We start from the raw sequence: 21,704 nt of genomic DNA on the forward strand, positions 1-21,704 counted from the left end.
GGTTGCAGTGAGCTGAGATCACACCACTGCACTCCAGCCTAGGCGACAGAGCGAGACTCCATCTCAAAAATAAATATATAAATAAATAAAAATAAAAAAAGAGAGAGGACAGGGTGCACAGAGCCAGGACCCCACCCCCTCCTGGCCTGGACCACCCTGGGCCATCTCCCAGGCTTGACACTCTCAGGCCTGAGGCTGTCAGGCCAGGGCGCTTTGACTATCCCCTGCCTGCCCCTGAAAGGGGCCAAGCCCAAGGCCTTAGCCAAGCCCTGCAGCCTCAGGCTTGGCGCCCGGCCCAGCCTTTCTTTAGCCTTCGCGAGGAGCGAGAGAGCTCTGCAGCAGCCGCAGTCCTTGCTTCCGGGGAAGGCCCGGGTGGGGCCAGGGCCTGTGGTTAAGTCAGTGGCCCTCTGCAGACGCGCACGCAGCAGGAGCCACGCCCTGGTCCCTGCCTGGGAGTGGCCTGGTCTCCCCCAGCTCTGATTCCCTGAAGGACCCTGCACCTCCTCAGCCATCTTCTCTGGGCACCCCCTGAGCCCAGCCTGCTGGCCACAGGCCCCTTCCCGCCAACTCGTGGGCCTAGCTCATCATCAAACTATTTTCCACTGGCTTCCCCCAATCTCTGCCACAGCACAATTTTGGTGGGGGGTGGGGGGAGGTGGAGAGGGATGAAGGAGAATAGGAGGTGGAGCTTGGACTCTGGCCGGGGGCGGGGGGGTGGGGGGCGGCAGCTCGCCCCTCTGATTGGTCACCTCTGCTCCAAAACTGGCTTCAAAATTCCACGGACTCCGCCCCCAGTGGCCCCCAGCCCTGTCCTGACTTGCAATTGGCTGAACTTTCAGGGGGCGGGGCTCACCCGGTCCGGTCCAGTTAAAAGGGTGGGAGCGTCCGGGGGCCCATCTCTCTCGGGTGGAGTCTTCTGACAGCTGGTGCGCCTGTCCCGGGAACATCCTCCTGGCCTCAATCATGGCTTGTGTGAGTGTGGGGACCCCACCCCAAGGTCCAGGGGATAGGGCAGGAGCTGATGGCCGGAGAAGAGCTGGGCAGATCGGGAGCAGGTTCTAGCCCCAGCTGTGTGGCCTGGAACCAGTGCCTTCTCTTTTCTGGACCTCAGTGGCCACATCTGTAAAATGGGGGTGGGCGCCATGGTCCCTCAAGGCCTTCTCTGCATTGATAATTGTCTGGATTCCTCCAGGGTCTGAAAGCACAGTTATTTCTGCCCAGGGTTGACATTCTGCAGCTCTCTGAGAAGTGAGCGTGGGAAGGGTGTGGCCAACTGGGGGACACCCAGGCCACTATCCCTTTCCCCCTCCTCCACCCCAAAGAGCCTCCTGTCCCCTCCCCCCTGCAGCTGTCCCAGTCACCAGGCCAGGGCAGAGTCACCCTCTGCTCCAGAGAACGCTGAAAAGTCGCCAGGACCCGAGACAGGCTGCCCAGGATGGGCCCTTCTAGGTCGGGGGTGGAGGGTGGTTGTGTCCAGGCTGGTGGCAGGGGGGCGGGAGAAATTCCCTTCCACCACCCCCAAGCTGGGAGGTTGGGGTGGCAGGGAGGTGAGAATCTTCCTCGGGCCCTAGGGAAAGGGTTCAAGTTTCTGGCAGAAGAAACCACTCAAACCAGTTAACTCTTGCCCACCCACTCGGGGTGCCAGGGAACAGCAGTGCCCAGCAGTTTGCTCAATCTTGTTAACCCTGAGCCAGCCCAGCCACAGCCCGACTGCAGGGCTATTCTCCCTAATGCAGAGAGGCCGTGTTCTTCAGGGTCTCCTCTCTAGCCCCTGGGCCTCTTTGCAGAGAGGGGCTTGAAGGAGAATAGTGGGGTCGACCGCCCCTAGCCACTTCCTCTCCAGCAGAGGGGCCGACCCCTCCATTCAGTGTGACGGTGGGCCAAGTGTCGGCCCCTCCCCAGCCTGATCCTCTCCATCTGCGATGGGACAGAGCACCCCATCTCCCAAGTCACTCTTGAGTCCAAAATTCCCAAGCCTATCTGCAAAATCTTCTAGAGCCTGTCTTCTAGAACCTTCACGTTACAGACTGAAGCCAACCCCGGTGGGAATAGGGACTTTCCCAGGACCACATAGAAAATCAGAGGCTGGAAATCACAGCTCAATCCTTTCCCCAGGCTTCCCCTTGGCTTGGTCAGAGGATGCCGGGCGGGAACAACCCCACTCCCACCCCCAGCCACCCCCGGACACTTCGGGCAGTGGAGGCCTTGTCCTCTAACCCGGCTGGGCCGGGGCTTGTCTGTGCAGGGTCTGGTCGCCAGCAACCTGAATCTCAAACCTGGAGAGTGCCTTCGAGTGCGAGGCGAGGTGACCCCTGACGCCAAGAGGTGAGAGGTGAAGTCGGGGTGGTGGCCGCAGGGACAGGGGCTTGGTCCAGCAGGGAGGGCGTGGCCGGCCAAGCCCACGTCTCCTCCCTGGCCGGGAGCGGGTTAACGGCCAGCCGCCGATGCTGCGTTTTCTGGGTGACTCACTTCCCCCGCAGGGTCTGGGCGCCCCCACCGTTGCCGCCCCCTCCCCCGCTCCCTCCCTGCTGTAGCCTCTTAAACTAAACCAGCTGCAGCCTCGTCATCTATAATACCTTGACTCCCCCGCCCCCACCCCTTTCCGGTCTGGGCGGGACCTGTCGCTGGGGAGGGCGGGGAGAGGAGTGAGGCGGGCGTCACCGCCGCCTTCCCCCTGAGTCCCTCCTTCCTGCGTCTGGTCATTCATTCACTGGCTCAGTCCGGTCCTTCTTCCTTCACTTCTTATTCACTCAGCCGGCTGCCTTATTTTCTCGGCAGTTAGGTGACCTTGGACCAGTCAACCAACCTCACCTAGCCTCAGTTTGTTAGAAAAACAAGGGGGGAGGTGGTTGTGTGGAGGAAGTGAGATGCGGATGGCGCAGTGACAATGAGGAGGATGAGGATCAGCTGATATTGTTAAGGGCGCATACTTCTCATGCACTAATTTCATTTCAACCAAACCCTCAGAGGCAGGTATTGCTATTATCACCACTCAACAAATGTATTTATTATTTTATTTATTTATTATTTTATTATTTTATTTATTTATTTTTTGAGACGCAGTCTCACCCTGTCGCCCAGGCTGGAGTGCAATGGCGTGATCTCGGCTCACCACAACCTCCGACTCCCGGGTTCAAACGATTCTCTGGCCTCAGCCTCCTGAGTAGCTGGGATTACAGGCGCCCACCACAACGCCCAGCTAATTTATGTACTTTTAGTAGAGACGGGGTGTCACCATGTTGGCCAGGCTGGTCTCGAACTCCTGACCTCATGATCCACCCGCTCGCCTCAGCCTCCCAAAGTGCTGGGGTTACAGGCGTGAGCCACCGTGCCCGGGAGTATTATTATTATTATTTGTTAATTTGCCCCATAATTACTAAGCATCTCCTTCTGGTGTACCCCACTTGTGCTGGGCACCGGGAATACAGAGATGTACGAGACAGGACGGGAGGTCACCATCTGGAGGGAGTCTCTGACCTTGACCAAAAGGGCTACGACGCTAAAGACTTCAAGAATCAAGCAAGCCCTCCTGTGCCGTCCCCATTGTACAGATGAGCAAATGGGGGAAGAGGAGCAGGGACTAACTCACGCTCACACAGTAAGCAGGTGGCAGGGCCAGAGCTATAATCCAGGTTTCTTGTCTCCGTTAGTGAGTTCTTCCAGCAAGGTGCGTTCATGGGATACTGAGTGACAGATTAGTCAGTCAGTGGGGCTGGAGCTGGCTGAGGTGGCCTCATGCCCACTCGTTACCCCCCAGCTTCGTGCTGAACCTGGGCAAAGACAGCAACAACCTGTGCCTGCACTTCAACCCTCGCTTCAACGCCCACGGCGACGCCAACACCATCGTGTGCAACAGCAAGGACGGCGGGGCCTGGGGGACCGAGCAGCGGGAGGCTGTCTTTCCCTTCCAGCCTGGAAGTGTCGCAGAGGTGGGCTGCAGACCGGAACCGGGGACCAGGGACAGGGGCTGGGTGGGCTGGGGCGGGGCTGGGTTAGTGACTAGAGACCTTGGCCCTGCCTGCTGTTTCCCCTCCCCTTCCCTCCCTTCCTGTGTAATGGCCAGTGTCTGCCCCTCTTTGAACCTCAGTGGTTGATTAGAATAAAACAAAGGGGAAAAAAAAAAAAGGCTGGGCTCGGTGGCTCATGCCTGTAATCCCAGCACTTTGGGAGGCCGAGGCAGGCAGATCACCTGAGGTCGGGAGTTCGAGACCAGCCTGACCAACATGGAGAAACCCCGTCTACTAAAAATACAAAAAATTAGCTAGGCGTGATGGCGCATGCCTGTAATCCCAGCTACTTGGGAGGCTGAGGCAGGAGAATTGGTTGAACCCTGGAGGTGGAGGTTGCAGTGAGCCAAGATTGCACCACTGCACTCCAGCCTGGCCAACAAGAGCAAAACTCTGTCTCAAAAAAAAAAAAAAAAAAAAAAAATTAGCCAGCGTGGTGGCTCATGCCTGTAATCCCAGCACTTTGGGAGGCCAAAGTGGGTGGATCACCTGAGGTCAGGAGTTCGAGACCAGCCTGACCAACATGGTGAAACCCCGTCTCTATACAAATACAAAAATTAACTGGGCGTAGTGGCACACAACTGTAGTCCCAGCTACTCAGGAGGCTGAGACAGGAGAATCGCTTGAACCTGGGAGGCGGAGGTTGCAGTGAGCCGAGATTACGCCACTGTACTCCAGCCTGGGCAACAGAGGAGACTCCATCTCACAAAAAAAAAAAAAAAAAAAATCTGTCATGGGATTAGAGTAAAAAGAAAGAAAAAAATATTATAAATGCACCTCCGCAGGCTCAGCCACAAACTGGGGCTGTGTTAGGGCCACATGAGGAACGGGTTCTGGAAGGGCCCATGGCCTGTGGGCCCAGCTCACTGCTTTCCTCTACCCCCAGGTGTGCATCACCTTCGACCAGACCAACCTGACCATCAAGCTGCCAGATGGATACGAATTCAAGTTCCCCAACCGCCTCAACCTGGAGGCCATCAACTACATGGCAGCTGACGGTGACTTCAAGATCAAGTGTGTGGCCTTTGACTGAAATTAGCCAGCCCATGGCCCCCAATAAAGGCAGCTGCCTCTGCTCCCTCTGAACCAGCCTCGTGTGTGTATGTGTGTGTGCATGTGTGAGAGGGGTCCCCACCTCCAGGCCTGTCCCCTTCCTTCACTTCCATTCGCTTTGTCCACGGGTAACTCCTCAGTTCCAATGACGTCTTCTGCTGGGTCCCCCACACAAAGCACAGAGAGTTTGGCACACAGTAGGAGGGTCAGTGACCACTGAATAAAAGTCAGTCCCTGCCCTGAAACTGCTTTTAGCCTAGTGGGCCCTAGCACACAGCAGATGCTCAAAGGATGTTGCATAAATGACATCAAGGGGGAAAGAGGCAAGGACAGACCAATTCGTGTGTGGTGACGGGGCAGAAGACAGGGAGGTGGAGGGAAGAATACGAGACCCCTCTCATTTGCCTTCATGAGCTAGAAAGAGATTTGGAGTCAGACAACAACGGGCTGCCAGCTAAGTGGCCTTGTGCATGTTAACTGACCTCTCTGAGCCTCAGCTTATTCCTTTATAACAAGGGGGATAACGCAAACAGCCTATCAAAGAGTTGTTCCACAGCCCAGTCGCTTCTTGGCCTTCTGGCTGAGATCAAGTGGAGATTAAATGAGGTGTCGCATGAAAGAAGCCAAGTTCAATACCTGGCATATGGTAAATGCTCAGTGGATAGTGGTTTCCCATACCTCGTGCACGGCTTTTTTTTTTTTTTTTTTTTTTTTTTTAAGAGATGGGGTTTTGCTATGTTGCCCAGGCTGGAGTGCAGTGGTTGTTCACAGGCATGATCATGGCATACTGCAGCCTCAAAGTCCTGAGCTCAGGCAATACTCCTGCCTCAGCCTTCTGAGTAGCTGGGACCACAGGTATGTGTCACTGCACCCAGATCCCTGCACCACTTTTGAGGTGCTATTACCCCAATTGAAGGGGAAGAAATGGGCTCTGATTGATGAAATGACTCCCGGATCTGTACCAGGCCCAGCTGAGCCTGTGGGGCTCCCCAGGGATCCTGGCTTTGTGGGCTCAGGCCATGCACCCCACTTTGCTAGATTGTATGGGCAACCAAAGGACTAGTCTGGAAGCTGCCGGCTCTCATTCCTGGGCAGATGCCCCCACCCCAACAGTGGGTTTGGGTGATTACCCTGGCCCCTGTTTCTGTGGTAGGAGGAGCTGGGGTTAGGGGCTACGTCAGCCCCTGCAGAGAACCAAGAGGTAAAAGCCAGCCGACATGAGGCCCAGCCTCCAGACTCCCGCAGCCTCCTCCTTGGGGTAGAGAGGAGGGGTGACTCACTCAACCGCAGCCTCCTCCTTGGGGTACAGAGTAGGGGTGACTCACTCAACCTGAGACAAGGTCTCCATGAGCCTGTTCTCTCCTGGTTTCCAAAGACGGTGTCTCCTCCAAGACCAGCCCAGGCCGTTACCCTGGAGGGTAATGCTTAACCCAACCCCATCAAACCTACCCACCACAACTGCTGGGGCCTGAGTGGACGGCTGGGGTGCCCTGTAGACTGACTACTTCCCTGCACCTTTTCCTTCCTGCTTGCTGTTGCAGTCAGATCTTCCCAGGGCCCCTACCGCCCCGGGAACCAGCTGCAGGAACTGAGCCAAAGTTCAGAAGGTTAGAATCAGAACATCATTAGGCTCCCCCATAACCCCAAGGCACAGTCTCCTGAGGCATGGTGCGTGGGTGGGGGGGTCTTGGCAAATCTCACTTTCTAGGGCAACTGGCACCAGCTGTGAGTAGGTCTCTTATACACCCAGCCTCAGTTTCCTCATCCATAAAATGAGACCCATTTTGGGTGGATGATTTCCATCTCAGTGGGTGCCCTGGGACCTGGGTGGGAGCGGGGGGCATGTATCTCTCTATGAAGTCAAAGAGGATGGAACACACATGCTGAGAACTCCCATGAGCCACACCCAATCTCCAGGCTCTCCTGGGGCTCCCAGGTGGCCACCCAGAAACAGCTTCAGAAGCCTGGCTGCAGATGGAGTGCCCTCTGCTGGACATTGGAGAACACGTCCCCCAGGCTGCCCTGCCTGGTCCTCAGTTCACCCACATTGATTCTCCCCTACGCTGGCTGACACTCACAAAACACTAGGACTGGGGCCACAACCGGGCAGAGGAAAGTCCTGGGGCAGGTAAGAGAGGCCACTGGGTGTGGAGGAAGGAAGCCCGGCTCAGCATCAGACAGACCTGTGTTTAAACCCCAGCTCTGTGGCTGTGTGCCCTTGGACCAGTTATTCAACGTCTCTGAACCTCAGTTTCCTCAACTGGCAAACTTTGTTAAGACTGCACTAGTTGGCCAGGCACACTGGCTCACGCCTGTAATCCCAGCACTTTGGGAGGCCGAGGTGGGTGGATGACCTAAGGTCAGGAGTTCGAGACCAGCCCGGGCAACATGGCGAAACTCCGTCTCTACTAAAAATACAAAAATGAGGCCGGGCATGGTGGCTCACGTCTGTAATCCCAGCACTTTGGGAGGCCAAGGCGGGTGGATCACCTGAGGTCGGGAGTTCGAGACCAGCCTGACTAACATGGAGAAACTCCGTCTCTACTAAAAATACAAAAAATTAGCCGGGCATGGTGGTGCACGCCTGTAATCCCAGCTACTTGGGAGGCTGAGGCAGGAGGCAGGAGAATCGCGTGAACCTGGGAGGCGGAGGCTGCAGTGATCATGCCATTGCACTTCAACCTGGGCAACAAGAGCAAAAATCCATTAAAAAAAAAAAATTAGCTGGGCGCAGTGGCGCGTGCCTGTAATCCCAGCTACTCGGGAGGCTGAGGCAGGAGAATCGCTTGAGCCCAGGAGGCAGAGGTTGCAGCGAGCCGATATTGCGCCATTGCACTCCAGCCTGGGTGACAGAGCGAGACTCCATCTCAAAAAAAAAAAAAAAAAAAAAAAAAAGACTGCACTAGTATTGGCTGGGTGATTACAGGTGGCTCACACCTGTAATCCCAGCACTTTGGGAGGCTGAGGCAGGAGGTTCATTTGAGGTCAGGAGTTTGACACCAGCCTGGCCAACAAGTGAAACCCTGTCTTTACTAAAAATACAAAAAGTACCCGGGCATGGTGGTGCATGCCTGTAGTCCCAGCTACTGGGGAGGCTGAGGCAGGAAAATCACTTTATCCTGGGAAGAGGAGGTTGCAGTGAACCGAGATCATGCCACTGCATTCCAGCCTGGGCGACACAGCAAGACTCGGCCTCAAAAAAAAAAAAAAAAAAATAGATCAGCTGAGGTGATGTATAGAAACGCATGGTGCCTGGCATGCAACAGGGGCTCGGTGAGTGTTGGTTCCCTTCACCCCTTTTAAGGCTTGGTGTGTCCCAAGGGCCTAGGAAACTAGGTCCAGATAAGTTAAGTCAATCTCTGTCCTTAGGCCACCTGCGCCCCACCCTCAGCACCTGTTCTTGCCTGTGTGACCTCAGACAAGTGACTGCACCTCTCTGAGCCTCAGTTTCCTCCTCAGTAAAATGTGGATTGTACCTCAAAAGAGATCATCATAAGCCAGGCACAGTGGTGGGCACCTGTGGTTCCAGCTACTCCTGAAGCTCAATGGGGAAGATGGCTTGATCCCAGGAGTTTGAGACCAGCTTGGGCAACATAGTGAGACCCTCATCTCTATAAATAAATAAATAATAAAATAAATAATCTAAAGAGAGTAAAGAGTTAAATAAATGTCAGCTGTTCTTGTTACTCTTTTTCCTCATTAAGTTTATCATCACTTCTTTTCTTATTGTTTTTGTTTTTTGTTTTGAGACAGAGTTTTGCTCTTTTGACCAGGCTAGAGTGAAGTGGCGGGATCTCGGCTCACTGCAACCTCTGTCTCCTCGGTTCAAGTGATTCTCCTGCCTCAGCCTCTCGAGTAGCTGGGATTACAAGCATGCACCACCACGACTGGCTAATTGTCATATTTTTAGTAGAGATGGGGTTTCGTTGTGTTGGTCAGGCTGGTCTGGAACTCCGAACCTCAATTGATCCACCCACCTCGGCCTCCCAAAATGCTAGGATTACAGGCATGAGCCACTGCACCTGGCCTGTTTTTTTTTTTTTTTTTTTCTTTTTTTCTTTTTTTTCTCAGAGATGGGGTCCTACTCTGTCACCCAGGCTGGAATGCAGTGGCATGATCACAGCTCAATGCAGCCTCAAATTTCTGGGCTTGAGTGATCCTCCCACCTCAGCCTCCCAAGTCGCTGGACTATAGGAGTATGTCACCACGCCTGGCTAATTTTTAATTTTTTGTAGAGACAGGGTCTTACTATGTTGCCCTACTGTCTGTCGCCAGGCTGGAGTGCAGCGGTGCAATCTCGGCTCACTGCAACCCTCCCGGGTTCAAGTGATTCTTCTGCCTCAGCCTCCCAAGTAGCTGGGACTACAGGCATGCGCCACCACGCCCAGCTAATTTTTGTATTTTTAGTAGACACGGGGTTTCACCATGTTGACCAGGATGGTCTCGATCTCTTGACCTCGTGATCCACCCGCCTCAGCCTTCCAAAGTGCTGGGATTACAGGCGTTAGTCACTGCGCCCGGCCTGAGTCTTCACTTTTCATCTCCAATCACTCCGGGTGGGAGTGGAGCCCTGGCAAACCAAGCAGGTCGAAGCCTGGGACTGGGAGGAGACAGACCAGCTGCAGAAGGTGACTCTCTGGGCACCTTCAGCCAGGGTGATGCCTCTACCCAGGAGGGTGTCAAGGGTGGCTTTAAGGCACTGCCACTAAGGGGCAGAAGCAGCTGGTCAGAGGTGCAGTCCAGCACCCTAAGGGAGCCCCCTGCGTTGCTCTGGGTCACAGAACTGAAAGGCCAGGCCTGCAGTTTAAGGGTAACTTCCAGCCGGGCGCGGTGGCTCACACCTGTAATCCCAGCACTTTGGGAGGCCGAGGTGGGCGGATCACCTGAGGTCAGGAGTTTGAGACCAGCCTGACCAACATGGAGAAACCCCGTCTCTACTAAAAATACAAAATTAGCCGGGCATGGTGGCACTTGCCTATAATCCCAGCTACTAGGGAGGCTGAGGTAGGAGAATCGCTTGAACCTGGGAGGCGGAGGTTGCAGTGAGCCGAGATCATGCCATTGCACTCCAGCCTGGGCAACAAGTGTGAAACTCCGTCTCAAAAAAAAAAAAAAAAGGTAACTTCCTCTCAGGATCCCACATAGATTTCCCAAGCAGAGGAGCTGTATGGAATGAATTCAGCATTCTGGAGTGCTGCACTTACTGCCTGCCTCCTTCCAAAACTCACAGTCAGGATACAAAGATTAGCTGGCCGTGGTGGCAGGTGCTAGTAATCCTAGCTACTCAGGAGGCTGAGGCAGGAGAATCGCTTGAACCTGGGAGGCGGAGACTGCAGTGAGCCGAGATCACAACACTGCACTCCAGCCTGGGTGACAAAAGCGAAACTCTGTCTCAGAAAAAAAAAAAAAAAAAAAAGCGGATGAAGGATTCTGGCATACAATCCAAGTGACTAAAAATTCCCTTCAGGCATTGTTTCACTGCAATCTTTCACAACCATGCCCTCATTCTCCGTCAAGGATGTTATTACACACTCATTCCACCTTTGGGCAAAGTGAGGCACAAAGAGGGAAGATGGCTTGTGCAGAAAACACGTGTATGCGTGCCTTATGTTATACAAACTTTACATAACTCACTTCCTCACAATCACAGCTGTCAAAGTTTAGTCCACGGACCAGCAGCATTAGCATCACCTGAGAACTTGCTAGAAACGGAAATCCACTCAGGAACCTCTACCGCATCAGAAACTCCTGGGTGGGGCCCAGCAATCCAGGTTTTAGCAAGCCCTCTAGGGGATTCTGATGTATGCCAAAGTTCGAGAACCAGTGTCTACAACAACCCTACGAAGCTACTATACTTTCCCTTATTTTATAAATAGGGTGAGGCACCGCGAAGACCGCTGGTCTTGGACCACACAGCTGTAGGTGGGGTGCCAGTATACAAATCCAGGCAGTTTGGCTCCCTCTTGGAGACTACCAACGAGTTGACATCATAATCTAAAGTAGGGGCCGGCACGGTGGCTCACGCCTGTAATCCCAGCACTCCGGGAGGCCGAGATGGGAGGACCACTTGCGGTCAGGAGTTCAAGCAGCCTGGTCAACATGGTGAAAACTTGTCTCTACTAAAAATGCAAAAAATTAGGCGGTATGGTGGCGCACACCTGTAATCCCAGTTACTCAGGAGGCTGAGGCGGAGGATTGCTTGAACCTGGGAGGCAGGGGTTGCAATGAACCGACATCCGCCACTGCACTCCAGCCTGGACGACAGAGCGAGACTCCATCTCAAAAGTAATAATAATAAATTAAAGAAAAAAAATCCAAAGTAGGGTTAGTACGGGAAATTTTGGCCATTCACGAGTGACTCCATATTGAATGTGTGCCAGGCACAGTCCTAGGCAATGGGGTCCAGGGGACCTCGCTCTCACTGAAGCGAGTCTGGGGAGGGGCTGGAGCTGGGAGTCACAGAGAGATCAGGGACTCGCGCGTCATGCATGGGAAGAGGGAAGAAAAGGAGCTGGAGGTCCCTTTAAAAGGCTGGGCCTGGTGGACGGAACTGCGTTGCGACGCTGAAGCGTGCGCCCGGGAGGATGAGTACGCTACACCCGGAAGCCTCTCCAGGGAGAGGAAGCCGGCGGCCTCACTGCTATGGGCCGCAACAAGAAGAAGCAGCGAGATGGCGACGACCGGCGGCCCAGGCTCGTTCTTAGCTTCGACGAGGAGAAGAGGCGGTGAGTGGCAAAGCCGGACCGGACTCCCCTCGAGCTGTTCTTCGCGGCCAAGGCCAGGTCTGGGGCCGAGCACGCGCCCGCTGAGGGCTCTTCCTGTCCCGCCCCTGGCGTGGCTAGAGAACCCCTCTCGGCCTCCCAGCCCGCGTTCCCGCTTCTCTCTTCTCGGCCTCCCCGCTTCTCCCTTCTTGGCCCCCCCACCTCGCCTAGTGTCTCTGCGCCGCCAGACAGCCGGAAGCTCGGGTCTCAGAGCAGTGGCTTCGACCACCCTAGCCCAGTCCAGTCCATCGGTCCGGCACACAGCAGGCGCCCAGCCGTGGTTGATGAATAATGAGCCAATGAAATGAGAGTGGCTTAAGTTCATTCATTCGCTCTCTATATATTTATTGGGCTCGTTTGGTGTGCCAGGTCCCGTATCAGGAAGCGGAACCTCTGAGCCTCAGCGTCCGGCCAGACAAATAAATGGCACATGGTAGCGGGTCAGCGAAAAGCCCAGTCCCGGACTGTGGGACAAAATGGGAACAGAGCAGCTGGCACTGTGGAGATGAGAAGGGGCTGAGATCAGACCGAGGGAGGGAGGGAGGGAAATGCTGGGCATCATCGGGAAACTCCTGGCGTGCATCAACAGGCCCTACAGGCGAGTTTAGGGTCAGGTGTCCTGGGGACATGGGTGTTGGTCCAGTGCAGGGTTTCCGAAGGTCTGGATGATGATGGCCCTGAAAACCCTGTTGAGAGAGTAATGAGGTTTGCAGGTGTGGAAGGGGTTACCTCATGTACTGTGTGTGTCCCCCCCACCCCCCGACCTGGCCCTGTTGCCTGAACCTGAGATCCCTGGAGAGTATTGAGTGGAAAGAAGCAGTATCTCCCTTATTTTCCTAAATGTGTCTTTTCTCTAATCTTGGGCAAGTAACCTAGACTCTGTGCCTCAACGTTCCCATCTGTAAAATGGAGATTGATTCCCACTACACAGGTTGTTGTGAGGGTTTTTTGTTTGTTTGTTTTTGAGACGGAGTCTGTGTCGTCCAGGCTGGAGTGCACTGGCGTGATCACGGCTCACTACAACCTCCGCCTCCCAGGTTCAAGCAATTCTCCCCGCTCAGCCTCCCAAGTAGCTGGGACTACAGGCATGCACCACCAAGCCCAGCTAATTTTTGTGTTTTTAGTAGACACGGAGTTTCACCATGTTTGCCAGGCTGGTCTTGAACTCCTGGCCTCATGTGATCTGCCCACCTCGACCTTCCAAAGTACTGGGATTACAGGCGTGAGTCACTATGCCTGGCCATTGTTGCGAAGTTTAAGTGAGCTAATACTTATACATTTTTTGGAATGGTGTCTAGCACATAGCAAGCGCGGCATTAGCCATTTTTCTCCTAGAGCAAGCCCTTCTCTCCTTGTATAATGACTCTCCTGTCTCTGCTGGCTTCTTTCCTGTAGGGAGTACCTGACAGGCTTCCACAAGCGGAAGGTTGAGCGAAAGAAGGCAGCCATTGAGGAGATTAAGCAGCGGCTGAAAGAGGAGCAGAGGAAGCTCCGGGAGGAGGTGAGCAGGGGGAAGATGGGAGGGAGGTCTTTGATTCTTAGGGCACTTGCAGCCTTGGATTTCCCTAATAGAGGCAGCTGCTGGCATGGGGCGGTATGTGTGTGGGCAGGACTGGGGAACAGTTTATACAGGTGGAGACTCCATGGGCCCGGGTCTGGGAGTGATGGAAGATGGAGTCTCCTCCTGATCTTGCAGTATGGATCATGGTCTCCCTCACCCTGGGGGTGATTAATACCCCAGCCTGAGGTTGGACTAAGAGGCCATACTCACTGCGGTCCCTGCCCGTGTGGTTTCAGCGCCACCAGGAATACTTGAAGATGCTGGCAGAGAGAGAAGAGGCGCTGGGTAAGTGGTATGCTTGGCCTGACCTGGAGAACAGCTGACGGGCCTGGTTTATACCCTTGGTGGGTGGAAGGGATAGAAGCTGACCTCCTTGGCCCTAGGGATCTTGGGGGGTACCCTGGGGCCAGGGGTGGTCCTAAGCATCTGTAAGTGCAAGTGGAACAGAGACCAGGAGAAGGAGGCCCAAACCCCACGGTTAACCAAGCCTGAGCAGAGAGCCCAGTTTTTAAGGATGGAAAGGACTAGGGGTGGAAGGGCGGGACAGCAGTAGCTGTCACAGAGGGTTTGTCTGACATGGGGACCAGCTAGAGCATGAAGGAAACGGGATCATTCACAACATTCATCCACAGACCAGGCTCTACAGCCAGTGACCTTGTGGATGCACTCCACATCCACAGAGTAGAGGGGGCATTGCACTCCAGGGCGGGAGGGAGGCTGGAGCCTGCTCACTCGTTCCCATGGCTGAGGCCAGGTCTGTGTCCACCCCCACAGAGGAGGCAGATGAGCTGGACCGGTTGGTGACAGCAAAGACGGAGTCGGTGCAGTATGACCACCCCAACCACACAGTCACCGTGACCACCATCAGTGACCTGGACCTCTCGGGGGCCCGGCTGCTTGGGCTGACCCCACCTGAGGTGGGTCCCAGTCTCAGCCCTGGGAGGAAGGGGCGTGGGGGCAGACTGGCTTGTCAGGGTTGCTCAGTGCTGGCCCATGTCATGGGTATCCCACTGCCAGCCCTTGGAAGAAGGGGCGTGGGGGCAGACTGGCTTGTCGGGGTTGCTCAGTGCTGGCCCATGTTGTGGGTACCCCATTGCTGGGGCTCCTTCCCTTTGGACCCTTCATTCCCTGCTTCCGGGGTGCTGCACAGGCCAGCCCCACTGCTGAGCGGCTGAGGAGCTTGGGCAGGCTCCTTCACCTTGCCTGCTTCCCTTTCTCCATCAGTGAACTGGGGGTTGCTGATGGTGGCACCTGCCTTGTGGGATTGGTATGAGGGTGAAAGTGGTTAATCCATGTGAGTCACTTGGCACAGTGCCCAGCCCTGTTGTAAGTGCTTCACAAAAGGTAGCCATTTGTTGTGATCGTTCCCTTTGTGCGATTCACAGCCCTGGCGCGTCTGTGTGCACTAAGTGGGTTTTCAACCTGTGGGTTGTGAATCATGAGTAGGTTGCAACCAGCATAAAAAATATATATATAATTGAAAATATCCGAAAGTGTCATGTTAAATATTGTTTCATGAGACAGCTGTTTCCATTGGAGTTGTATCTGGGTGTGCCTAAGAATTTATGGACATATATGCACACAGTTACGATATAAAACACATTTCCTTGTGTGGGTTACTGTGTTCTTAAATCCTGGAGCCACTCCCCTATCACATCCATACTGATCTCAGGGCCGGGCATGGTAGCTCACGCCTGTAATCCCGGCATTTTGGGAGGCCAAGGCGGGCATATCACCTGGGATCAGGAGTTTGAGACCAGCCTAGCCAACATGGTGAAACCCCGTCTCTACTAAAAGTACAAAAATTAGCCAGGGGGCCAGGCGCAGTGGCTCATGCCTGTAATCCCAGCACTTTGGGAGGCCGAGGCGGGCGGATCACCTGAGGTCGGGAGTTCGAGACCAGCCTGACCAACATGGAGAAACCCTGTCTCTACTAAAAATACAAAATTAGCTGGGTGTGGTGGCACATGCCTGTAATCCCAGCTACTCTGGAGGCTGAAGCAGGAGAATAGCTTGAACGCGGAGGTTGTGGTGAGCCGAGATGGTGCCATTGCACTCCAGCCTGGGCAAAAAGAGCAAAACTCCATCTCAAAAACTTAGCCAGGCGTGGTGGCATGCGCCTGTAATCCCAGCTACTCGGGAGGCTGAGGCAGGAGAATTGCTTGAACTCAGGAGGCGCAGGTTGCAGTGAGCCAAGATTGCACCACTGCACTCCAGCCTGGGTGACAGAGCGAGACTCCATCTCAAAAAACAAAACAAAACAAAACCATACTGATCTCACACCAGTCTTTCATTTTATGCTCATTATTCTGCAAGTTCTGATACAAAGACAAGTCTTGTCCCCATTTTGCTAGGATTTTCATTCCTGAATGTTTAAGTATGTACTGGAAGCTTCTAGGGGCAGGAAAGGGTTTGGAAACAGGCCTTCCCCTGTGTAATCCTTGCTTTAGGGCAGATAGACTGTTTTTCCATCTGAGGCCTTCTCTAGTCCCATCCCAGGCCTGTGATGCAGCAGGGCGCGCCACCACTTGCCAGAGCCATGATGGCTCGGGGTGCCCAGCCCAGGTCCCCCCAGCTACTGCTCCATGTAAGGCATTGTCTTGTGCCTCTTTAGGGAGGGGCTGGAGACGAGTCTGAGGGGGAGGCATCATCCACAGAGAAACCAACCAAAGCCTTGCCCAGGAAGTCCAGAGACCCCCTGCTCTCTCAGCGGTGAGTCTTGGCCTACTGCCTCCCTGGTCCCACCCCTCCTGGCTGGCAGTGGTGACCTGGCCCTTAGGGGTGGTGTGGAGCAGGTGTAGGGCCCGGAGCAGCCCTCTGCTTTGCCTGTCCAGTGATCCTCTGCCTCTCCTCATTGCCCCGTCCTGTCCCACCCACCCCTGATAGTGTCTGACCTCTGGTGCCTTTCGTGCCTGGGTGAAGGGCCTGTGTCTCTGAGCTGAGTTGCTGGCAGGCACTCTGGAGGTAGAGCAGGCCAACTCTGGCGTGAACTTGGTGGTCCTGGCATTTGCAACCTGTCCTGACATCCCCTCCATGAGCCAGGTGGTAAGTCACCCCACAACGCAATCTTAAACTGAGGCTTTCTGCCCTCCCCTAGGATCTCCTCCCTCACAGCATCACTGCATGCACACAGCCGCAAAAAGGTCAAGAGGAAACATCCCCGACAGGCCCAGGACTCCAAGAAGCCCCCAAGGGCCACTCGTACCAGCAAGGCCCAGCGCCGCCGTCTCACAGGCAAAGCGCAGCACAGCAGGGAGTGAGACCGAGAACCAAGCGGTGCCCCAACCTAGGCTGCGGGGGACCTGTCCTTGCTCAGCTTGGCTGTCCCTGTAGCCCAGCCTGCACCTAGGTAATGAGTGCACAGCTCAAGGTTGGGAAGCCAGGACCTCTCTGGCCTCGGGCCAGCTGCCTTTGCCTGGGGTTTGAATTCCAGAAGGAGCAGGCAGCTGAGAGCAGGCCTCCCCCAGGAAGAGCCTTCAGAGCCATGTTGGGGCATCTTCCCAGATGTACACGCCACCTGGCACTCATCAGATTTGTGGAACTCATCAGAGATTTGTGCGCTTGTGATTTGTTTGTCCTTGATACCACGCACAAGGGCAGGTTTCTGGGGTGGTGGAAATGGTCAGGGCCCATGGGTCTGTTGCCAGCAGTTTGCCTTGTGGCTACAATAAAGTACAGTTCTCCCTGTGTTAAGATCCTAACCAGGGTTAAGGATTAGTGTGTCCGTTGCTAGAATCCAGAGCCCACCTGCTGCTCTGAAAAGCAGGCTGCTGAGGCCAGTGAGGGAGCAGTGCCCCCCATGCCCTTCACCAAGGAGCCTCTGTGCCTGTCCCTTGTCCTGGGCCCCAGGAGTCTCCCCAGCTGACACTGAAGTGGTGGAAGCAGTTGAGTCCCAGGTCATCCCCCATCACCACACTGGGGCAGCGTCCCCAGGCTTCCAGCAGCTCCCAGGTGGGGCCCAACACGGAAGGATTAATTAATTCTTTCTAAAGCAATTGCAGCCGGGCTTGGTGGCTCACGCCTGTAATCCCAACACTTTGGGAGGCCGAGGCGGTCAGATCACTTACGGTCAGGAGTTCGAGACCAGCCTGGCCAACATGGTGAAACGCTGTCTCTACTAAAAATGCAAGAATTAGCCAGGCATGGTGGCGCATGCGTGTAATCCCAGCTACTTGGGAGGCTGAGGTGGAAGAATCACTTGAACCCTGGAGGCGGAGGCTGCAGTGAGCCAAGATCATACCATTGCACTCCAGCCTGGGCAACAGTGTGACCCTGTCTCAAAAAAAACTAAAAAATAAAGCAGCTGCATCTTGACTCGCACAAAAGCAGCCCCCCTAGAGTAGACCCTGCGGGTGCCAGCTAGAACTCCACAAGGGGCCATGTCTTCACACTCCTTCCAGATGGATGAGTTGATGGAAACCCTGTCCCTTCCTTGTCCCAGCTTGTCAGTCCTGGGCAGGAGTGAAAGAATTTCAGGTTGTGCCTTGGTTAGAGGAGCTGTGTTGGGTCCTAAACACTAGGACCACAAAGGGGAGTGAGCTGTGTTCCCAGGGCTCGCTGACGCCCATGGACTATGGAGTCAGGATGACAGGACAGTGCGGTGAGGGGCATCTGCGACAGGACTGCGGGCTCTACCCGCCCTGATATGGGAGCTGCTGGAGCGGGGTGAGCGGTGAGCCCGGGTCTGCAGGGCCGTCCTCTCTCCACAGCCAGCAGCCAGGCCTTGCAGTGGGGCAGGCTGAGTGACTGTGGCTCAGATATGCTGTACCTGGGAGTGAGTGGGCAGGCCCTCTCCCATGTCACCATCAAAACCCACTGATGAACGCTGGTGGGAGTCTGAGGGCTGCACCCGGGTATGGTGAGTGCACCTCAGGGATTGTGCTGAGTGCCTTGGCCTGGCCTCTCAGCTCCGCCGACCTGCTCTCCCTGCCACCTTTTCATTGTCCTCTCCGGGTGGCATGTGCCACTTGGCTGCCTTGTGCCTGGGCAGAGTGGTGCCTATTATGGGCCCTCCAGGTGACTCTAGTGTGCAGCCTGCTGTGAGCAGGAACAGCTGAGTCCCAGGGGTTCTTGCACACAGCAGGGCTCGGGTTTGAATCCAGGCTCTGCTGCTTGGTCGCTGCATGAGCTTCTGCTGTGCTGACCTCTCTGGTTTGTTTCCTCATGTGTAAGATGACACAAGATACCTACCTCTTAGGGCTGCCCCGAGACTAAAATAAGACCACGTGCATGAACCACTTCCCAAAGCGCCTGTTGCTCTCCAGGTGTGCCTACTGCATGTCGCTGCTGCTGTTTCTGCTGGGACGTCTGACTCCAGTTCCTTCTCCCCTCTCCAGTGACAAGGTCATTTACAACTTACATTTACAATTTATAGTGTTTACCAGTATTAAATTCTCAGCCACTCCTTTCCGTGTGTGCCTTCATTTTTCTTCCAGCAGACCAGGGAAGTTGAGTCAGTGATTTGACCAATTCTAGGATCGGGGTGGTGGATTCAGAACCCTCTGGAGAACTTGTCTTTTCTCCAGGAGCCCCTCACTATGCTGTGGAGGCAGCTGGGCTCCTTCTTCCTGTCGCTTTCCAGAGTTGGGCCTCTGAGAGATTTATGAAGAAGAGTTAGGTTTAGCTGCATATGCTCTAAAACAAAATTGAAAAACAACTGGCTTGTGTAAAAGAGTTCCCAGGTTAACAAAGATGGGAGGTTCCCAGCCTGGAGCTGGGAAGGTTGGAGGCTGGGATGCCAGGCTTCTAACTCTGCTGTGTTCTATGCTATGTGCCATTTTCAACACATGGCCTCTGCCTCACGGCACAAGGTGGCTGCTTGAGCTGCAGCCATTATGTCTGCATTTCAGCCAGCAGGAAAGAAAAGGGGATGAAGAAGAACATGCCCCTCCTTTCGAAAACATTTAGGGCCAGGTGTGGTGGCTCACGCCTGTAATCCCAGCACTTTGGGAGGCCGAGGCGGGCGGATCACCTGTCGGGAGTTCGAGACCAGCCTGACCAACATGGAGAAACCCCTGTCTCTACTAAAAATACAAAATTAGCTGGGTGTGGTGGCGCATGCCTGTAATCCCAGCTACTCGCGAGGCTGAGCCAGGAGAATTACTTGAACCTGGGAGGTGGAGGTTGCGGTGAGCCGAGATCGTGCCATTGCACTCCAGCCTTGGCAACAAGAGTGAAACTCCGTCTCAAAAAAAAAGAAAAAAAAAATTGGCACTTGGCATGTGCTGTTGGCCAGGCAGGAGGCAAAGCATGAGGCAGAGGCAAGGAGCTCCTAGCTGCAAGACAGGCTAGGACCTCTTCTATTTATTTATTTTTTGAGATGTAGTTTTGCTCATCGTCCAGGCTAGAGTGCAATGGTGCAATCTCGGCTCACTGCAACCTCTGCTCCCCAGATTCAAGCAATTCTCCTGCCTCAGCCTCCCCATTAGCTGGGACTACAGGCACCTGCCACCACACCTGACTAATTTTTGTGTTTTTAGTAGAGATGGGATTTTGCCATGTTGGTCAGGCTGGTCTCAAACTCTTGACCTCAGGTGATCCGCCCGCCGTGGCCTCCCAAAGTGCTGGGATTACAGGCATGAGCCACCCCGCCCGGCCAGGAACTCTTCTATTCTGGGAAACCAAGTGCCCAGATGAAAATTGGGGATTGTGGTAGAAAGGAGAGAATGGGGCCAGGCACAGTGGTTCATGCCTGTAATCCCAGCACTTTGGGAGGCTGAGGTGGGCCGATGACCTGAGATCAGGTGTTTGAGACCAGCCTGGCCAACATGGCGAAACCCGATCTCTACTAAAAATATAAGAATTAGCCGGGTGTGATGGCAGGTGCCTGTAATCCCAGCTACTTGGGAGGCTGAGACAAGAGAATCACTTGAACTCGAGGGGTGGAGGTTGCAGTGGGCCAAGATCGTGCCACTGCACTCTGGCCTGGGTGACAACAGCAAGACTCCATCTCAAAAATGAGAGAATGAGGCCAGGCGCAGTGGCTCACGCCTGTAATCCCAGCACTTCGAGAGGCCAAGGTGGGCAGATCACTAGGTCAGGAGATTGAGACCGTCCTGGCTAACACGGTGAAACCCCGTCTCTACTAAAAATACAAAAAATTAGCCGGGCGTGGTGGCGGGCGCCTGTAGTTCCAGCTACTTGGGAGGCTGAGGCAGGAGAATGGCATGAACCCGGGAGGCGGAGCTTGCAGTGAGCCGAGATCGCGCCATTGCACTCCAGCCTGGGCAACTGAGCGAGACTCCGTCTCAAAAAAAAAAAAAAAAAAGAGAGAATGGGTGTTGGTGTATAATCAGCAGATTATTTCACAGAAGCCAAATATATAAAGGGCTGTCATGAGGGGATCCATCTGTGTGGAGCTAAAGTCACAGCAGACATTTATCCATCCTTGGTTTTCATACCAAGGTCAGGCCCTGTGCTAGTACATGATGAGCTGTGGCCATAGTTACCTGAAGCTGGGCTCAGCCCATTAAAATAAAACTTCTTTTGGTAGGATCTGTTTTGGGGTGGCCTGAGCTCTCCCCAGGGAGGTAAGGTGAGGAACTGTGGGGGCAGATGTTCCGGGGTCATGTAAGCCTCAGCGTCCATCCTTTCCAAAGTCCCAGTGGCGCTGACAACCTTGATGCCCCCAGGTTTGAGCCATTGACCTTCCTTTGGCTTGCAGGTGGCTCTGGTGAGGGGCTTCGTTTCCTCCTGAGCTTGGAGAGTTCACTGCCTGCTCCCTTGTGAGGACTGCTAGAAATGCCCGCCTTGTTCTGAGCTAGCATCGGCCTCCCCCAGACACCTTCAGAGGTTTGCAGGCTGTTCTCAGCCTTTCTCGCTCTCCTCACCTTTGAGTCACCTCCAAGGAGAAGCCTTCTCTGCCTTCCTCCTTTCTCCACCTGGCCTCCCATGATAGTAGGTGTTTCTTTCTTTTAAACACTGAACACAGTGGATCTTGGTTTGTCCCTCAAACCAGACCAGAGCTTTCTGAGTGAGAAGTTGTATCTTAGTCATTTCTGTTTCTGCTCTGGGCACAAGCTTGTGTCAATGTAGGTTCTCGGCCAGTCCTGTCTGAATCCAACCCCCAGGTGATCCCCAACAACTCTCAAAATAATCTAAGATTTCCATGACCCTAGTGCCAAGCTCACCTGCCTGCAAGTGTCTGAATCTAGTCTACCTTCCCTGTCTCATCGCTGCACCCATCTCTCTTGGACTCCTGCTGCAACCTTCCTCCCTGTCCAGTGAATTTCGCCCTCCTCCTCCCATCCCAGTCGCCACAATTGGCAAATATCAACCAAAAGGAAAAAAGATAGGAAACAACTTTTTTTTTTTTTAGGGCGG

At 54.4% G+C, this 21,704-nt stretch overlaps 2 protein-coding genes across 3 annotated transcripts; both read left to right on the plus strand.

Annotated features, from left to right (window-relative positions):
- Positions 1-895: 895 nt before the first annotated feature.
- On the plus strand, positions 896-5,093 carry LGALS1 (galectin 1). Its single transcript, NM_001132838.1, is given in 4 exon segments — positions 896-972; positions 2,246-2,325; positions 3,758-3,929; positions 4,894-5,093. Coding segments are annotated over 4 exon segments (408 nt in total). The 5' UTR covers positions 896-963; the 3' UTR covers positions 5,041-5,093.
- A 5,871-nt stretch (positions 5,094-10,964) lies between these two features.
- NOL12 (nucleolar protein 12) lies at positions 10,965-18,789 on the plus strand. 2 transcript variants are annotated; one of them, XR_002912820.3, is made up of 7 exons: positions 10,965-11,785; positions 13,217-13,322; positions 13,619-13,667; positions 14,157-14,299; positions 15,997-16,094; positions 16,480-16,731; positions 18,647-18,786. XR_002912820.3 is itself a non-coding variant. In NM_001131659.1 (6 exon segments), coding segments are annotated over 6 exon segments (642 nt in total). In that variant the 5' UTR covers positions 11,656-11,702; the 3' UTR covers positions 16,643-18,789.
- Positions 18,790-21,704: the final 2,915 nt, after the last annotated feature.

The sequence above is a fragment of the Pongo abelii genome, chromosome 23, assembly GCF_028885655.2.
Source record: "Pongo abelii isolate AG06213 chromosome 23, NHGRI_mPonAbe1-v2.0_pri, whole genome shotgun sequence".
In the NCBI taxonomy this organism is placed as follows: Eukaryota; Metazoa; Chordata; class Mammalia; order Primates; family Hominidae; genus Pongo; species Pongo abelii.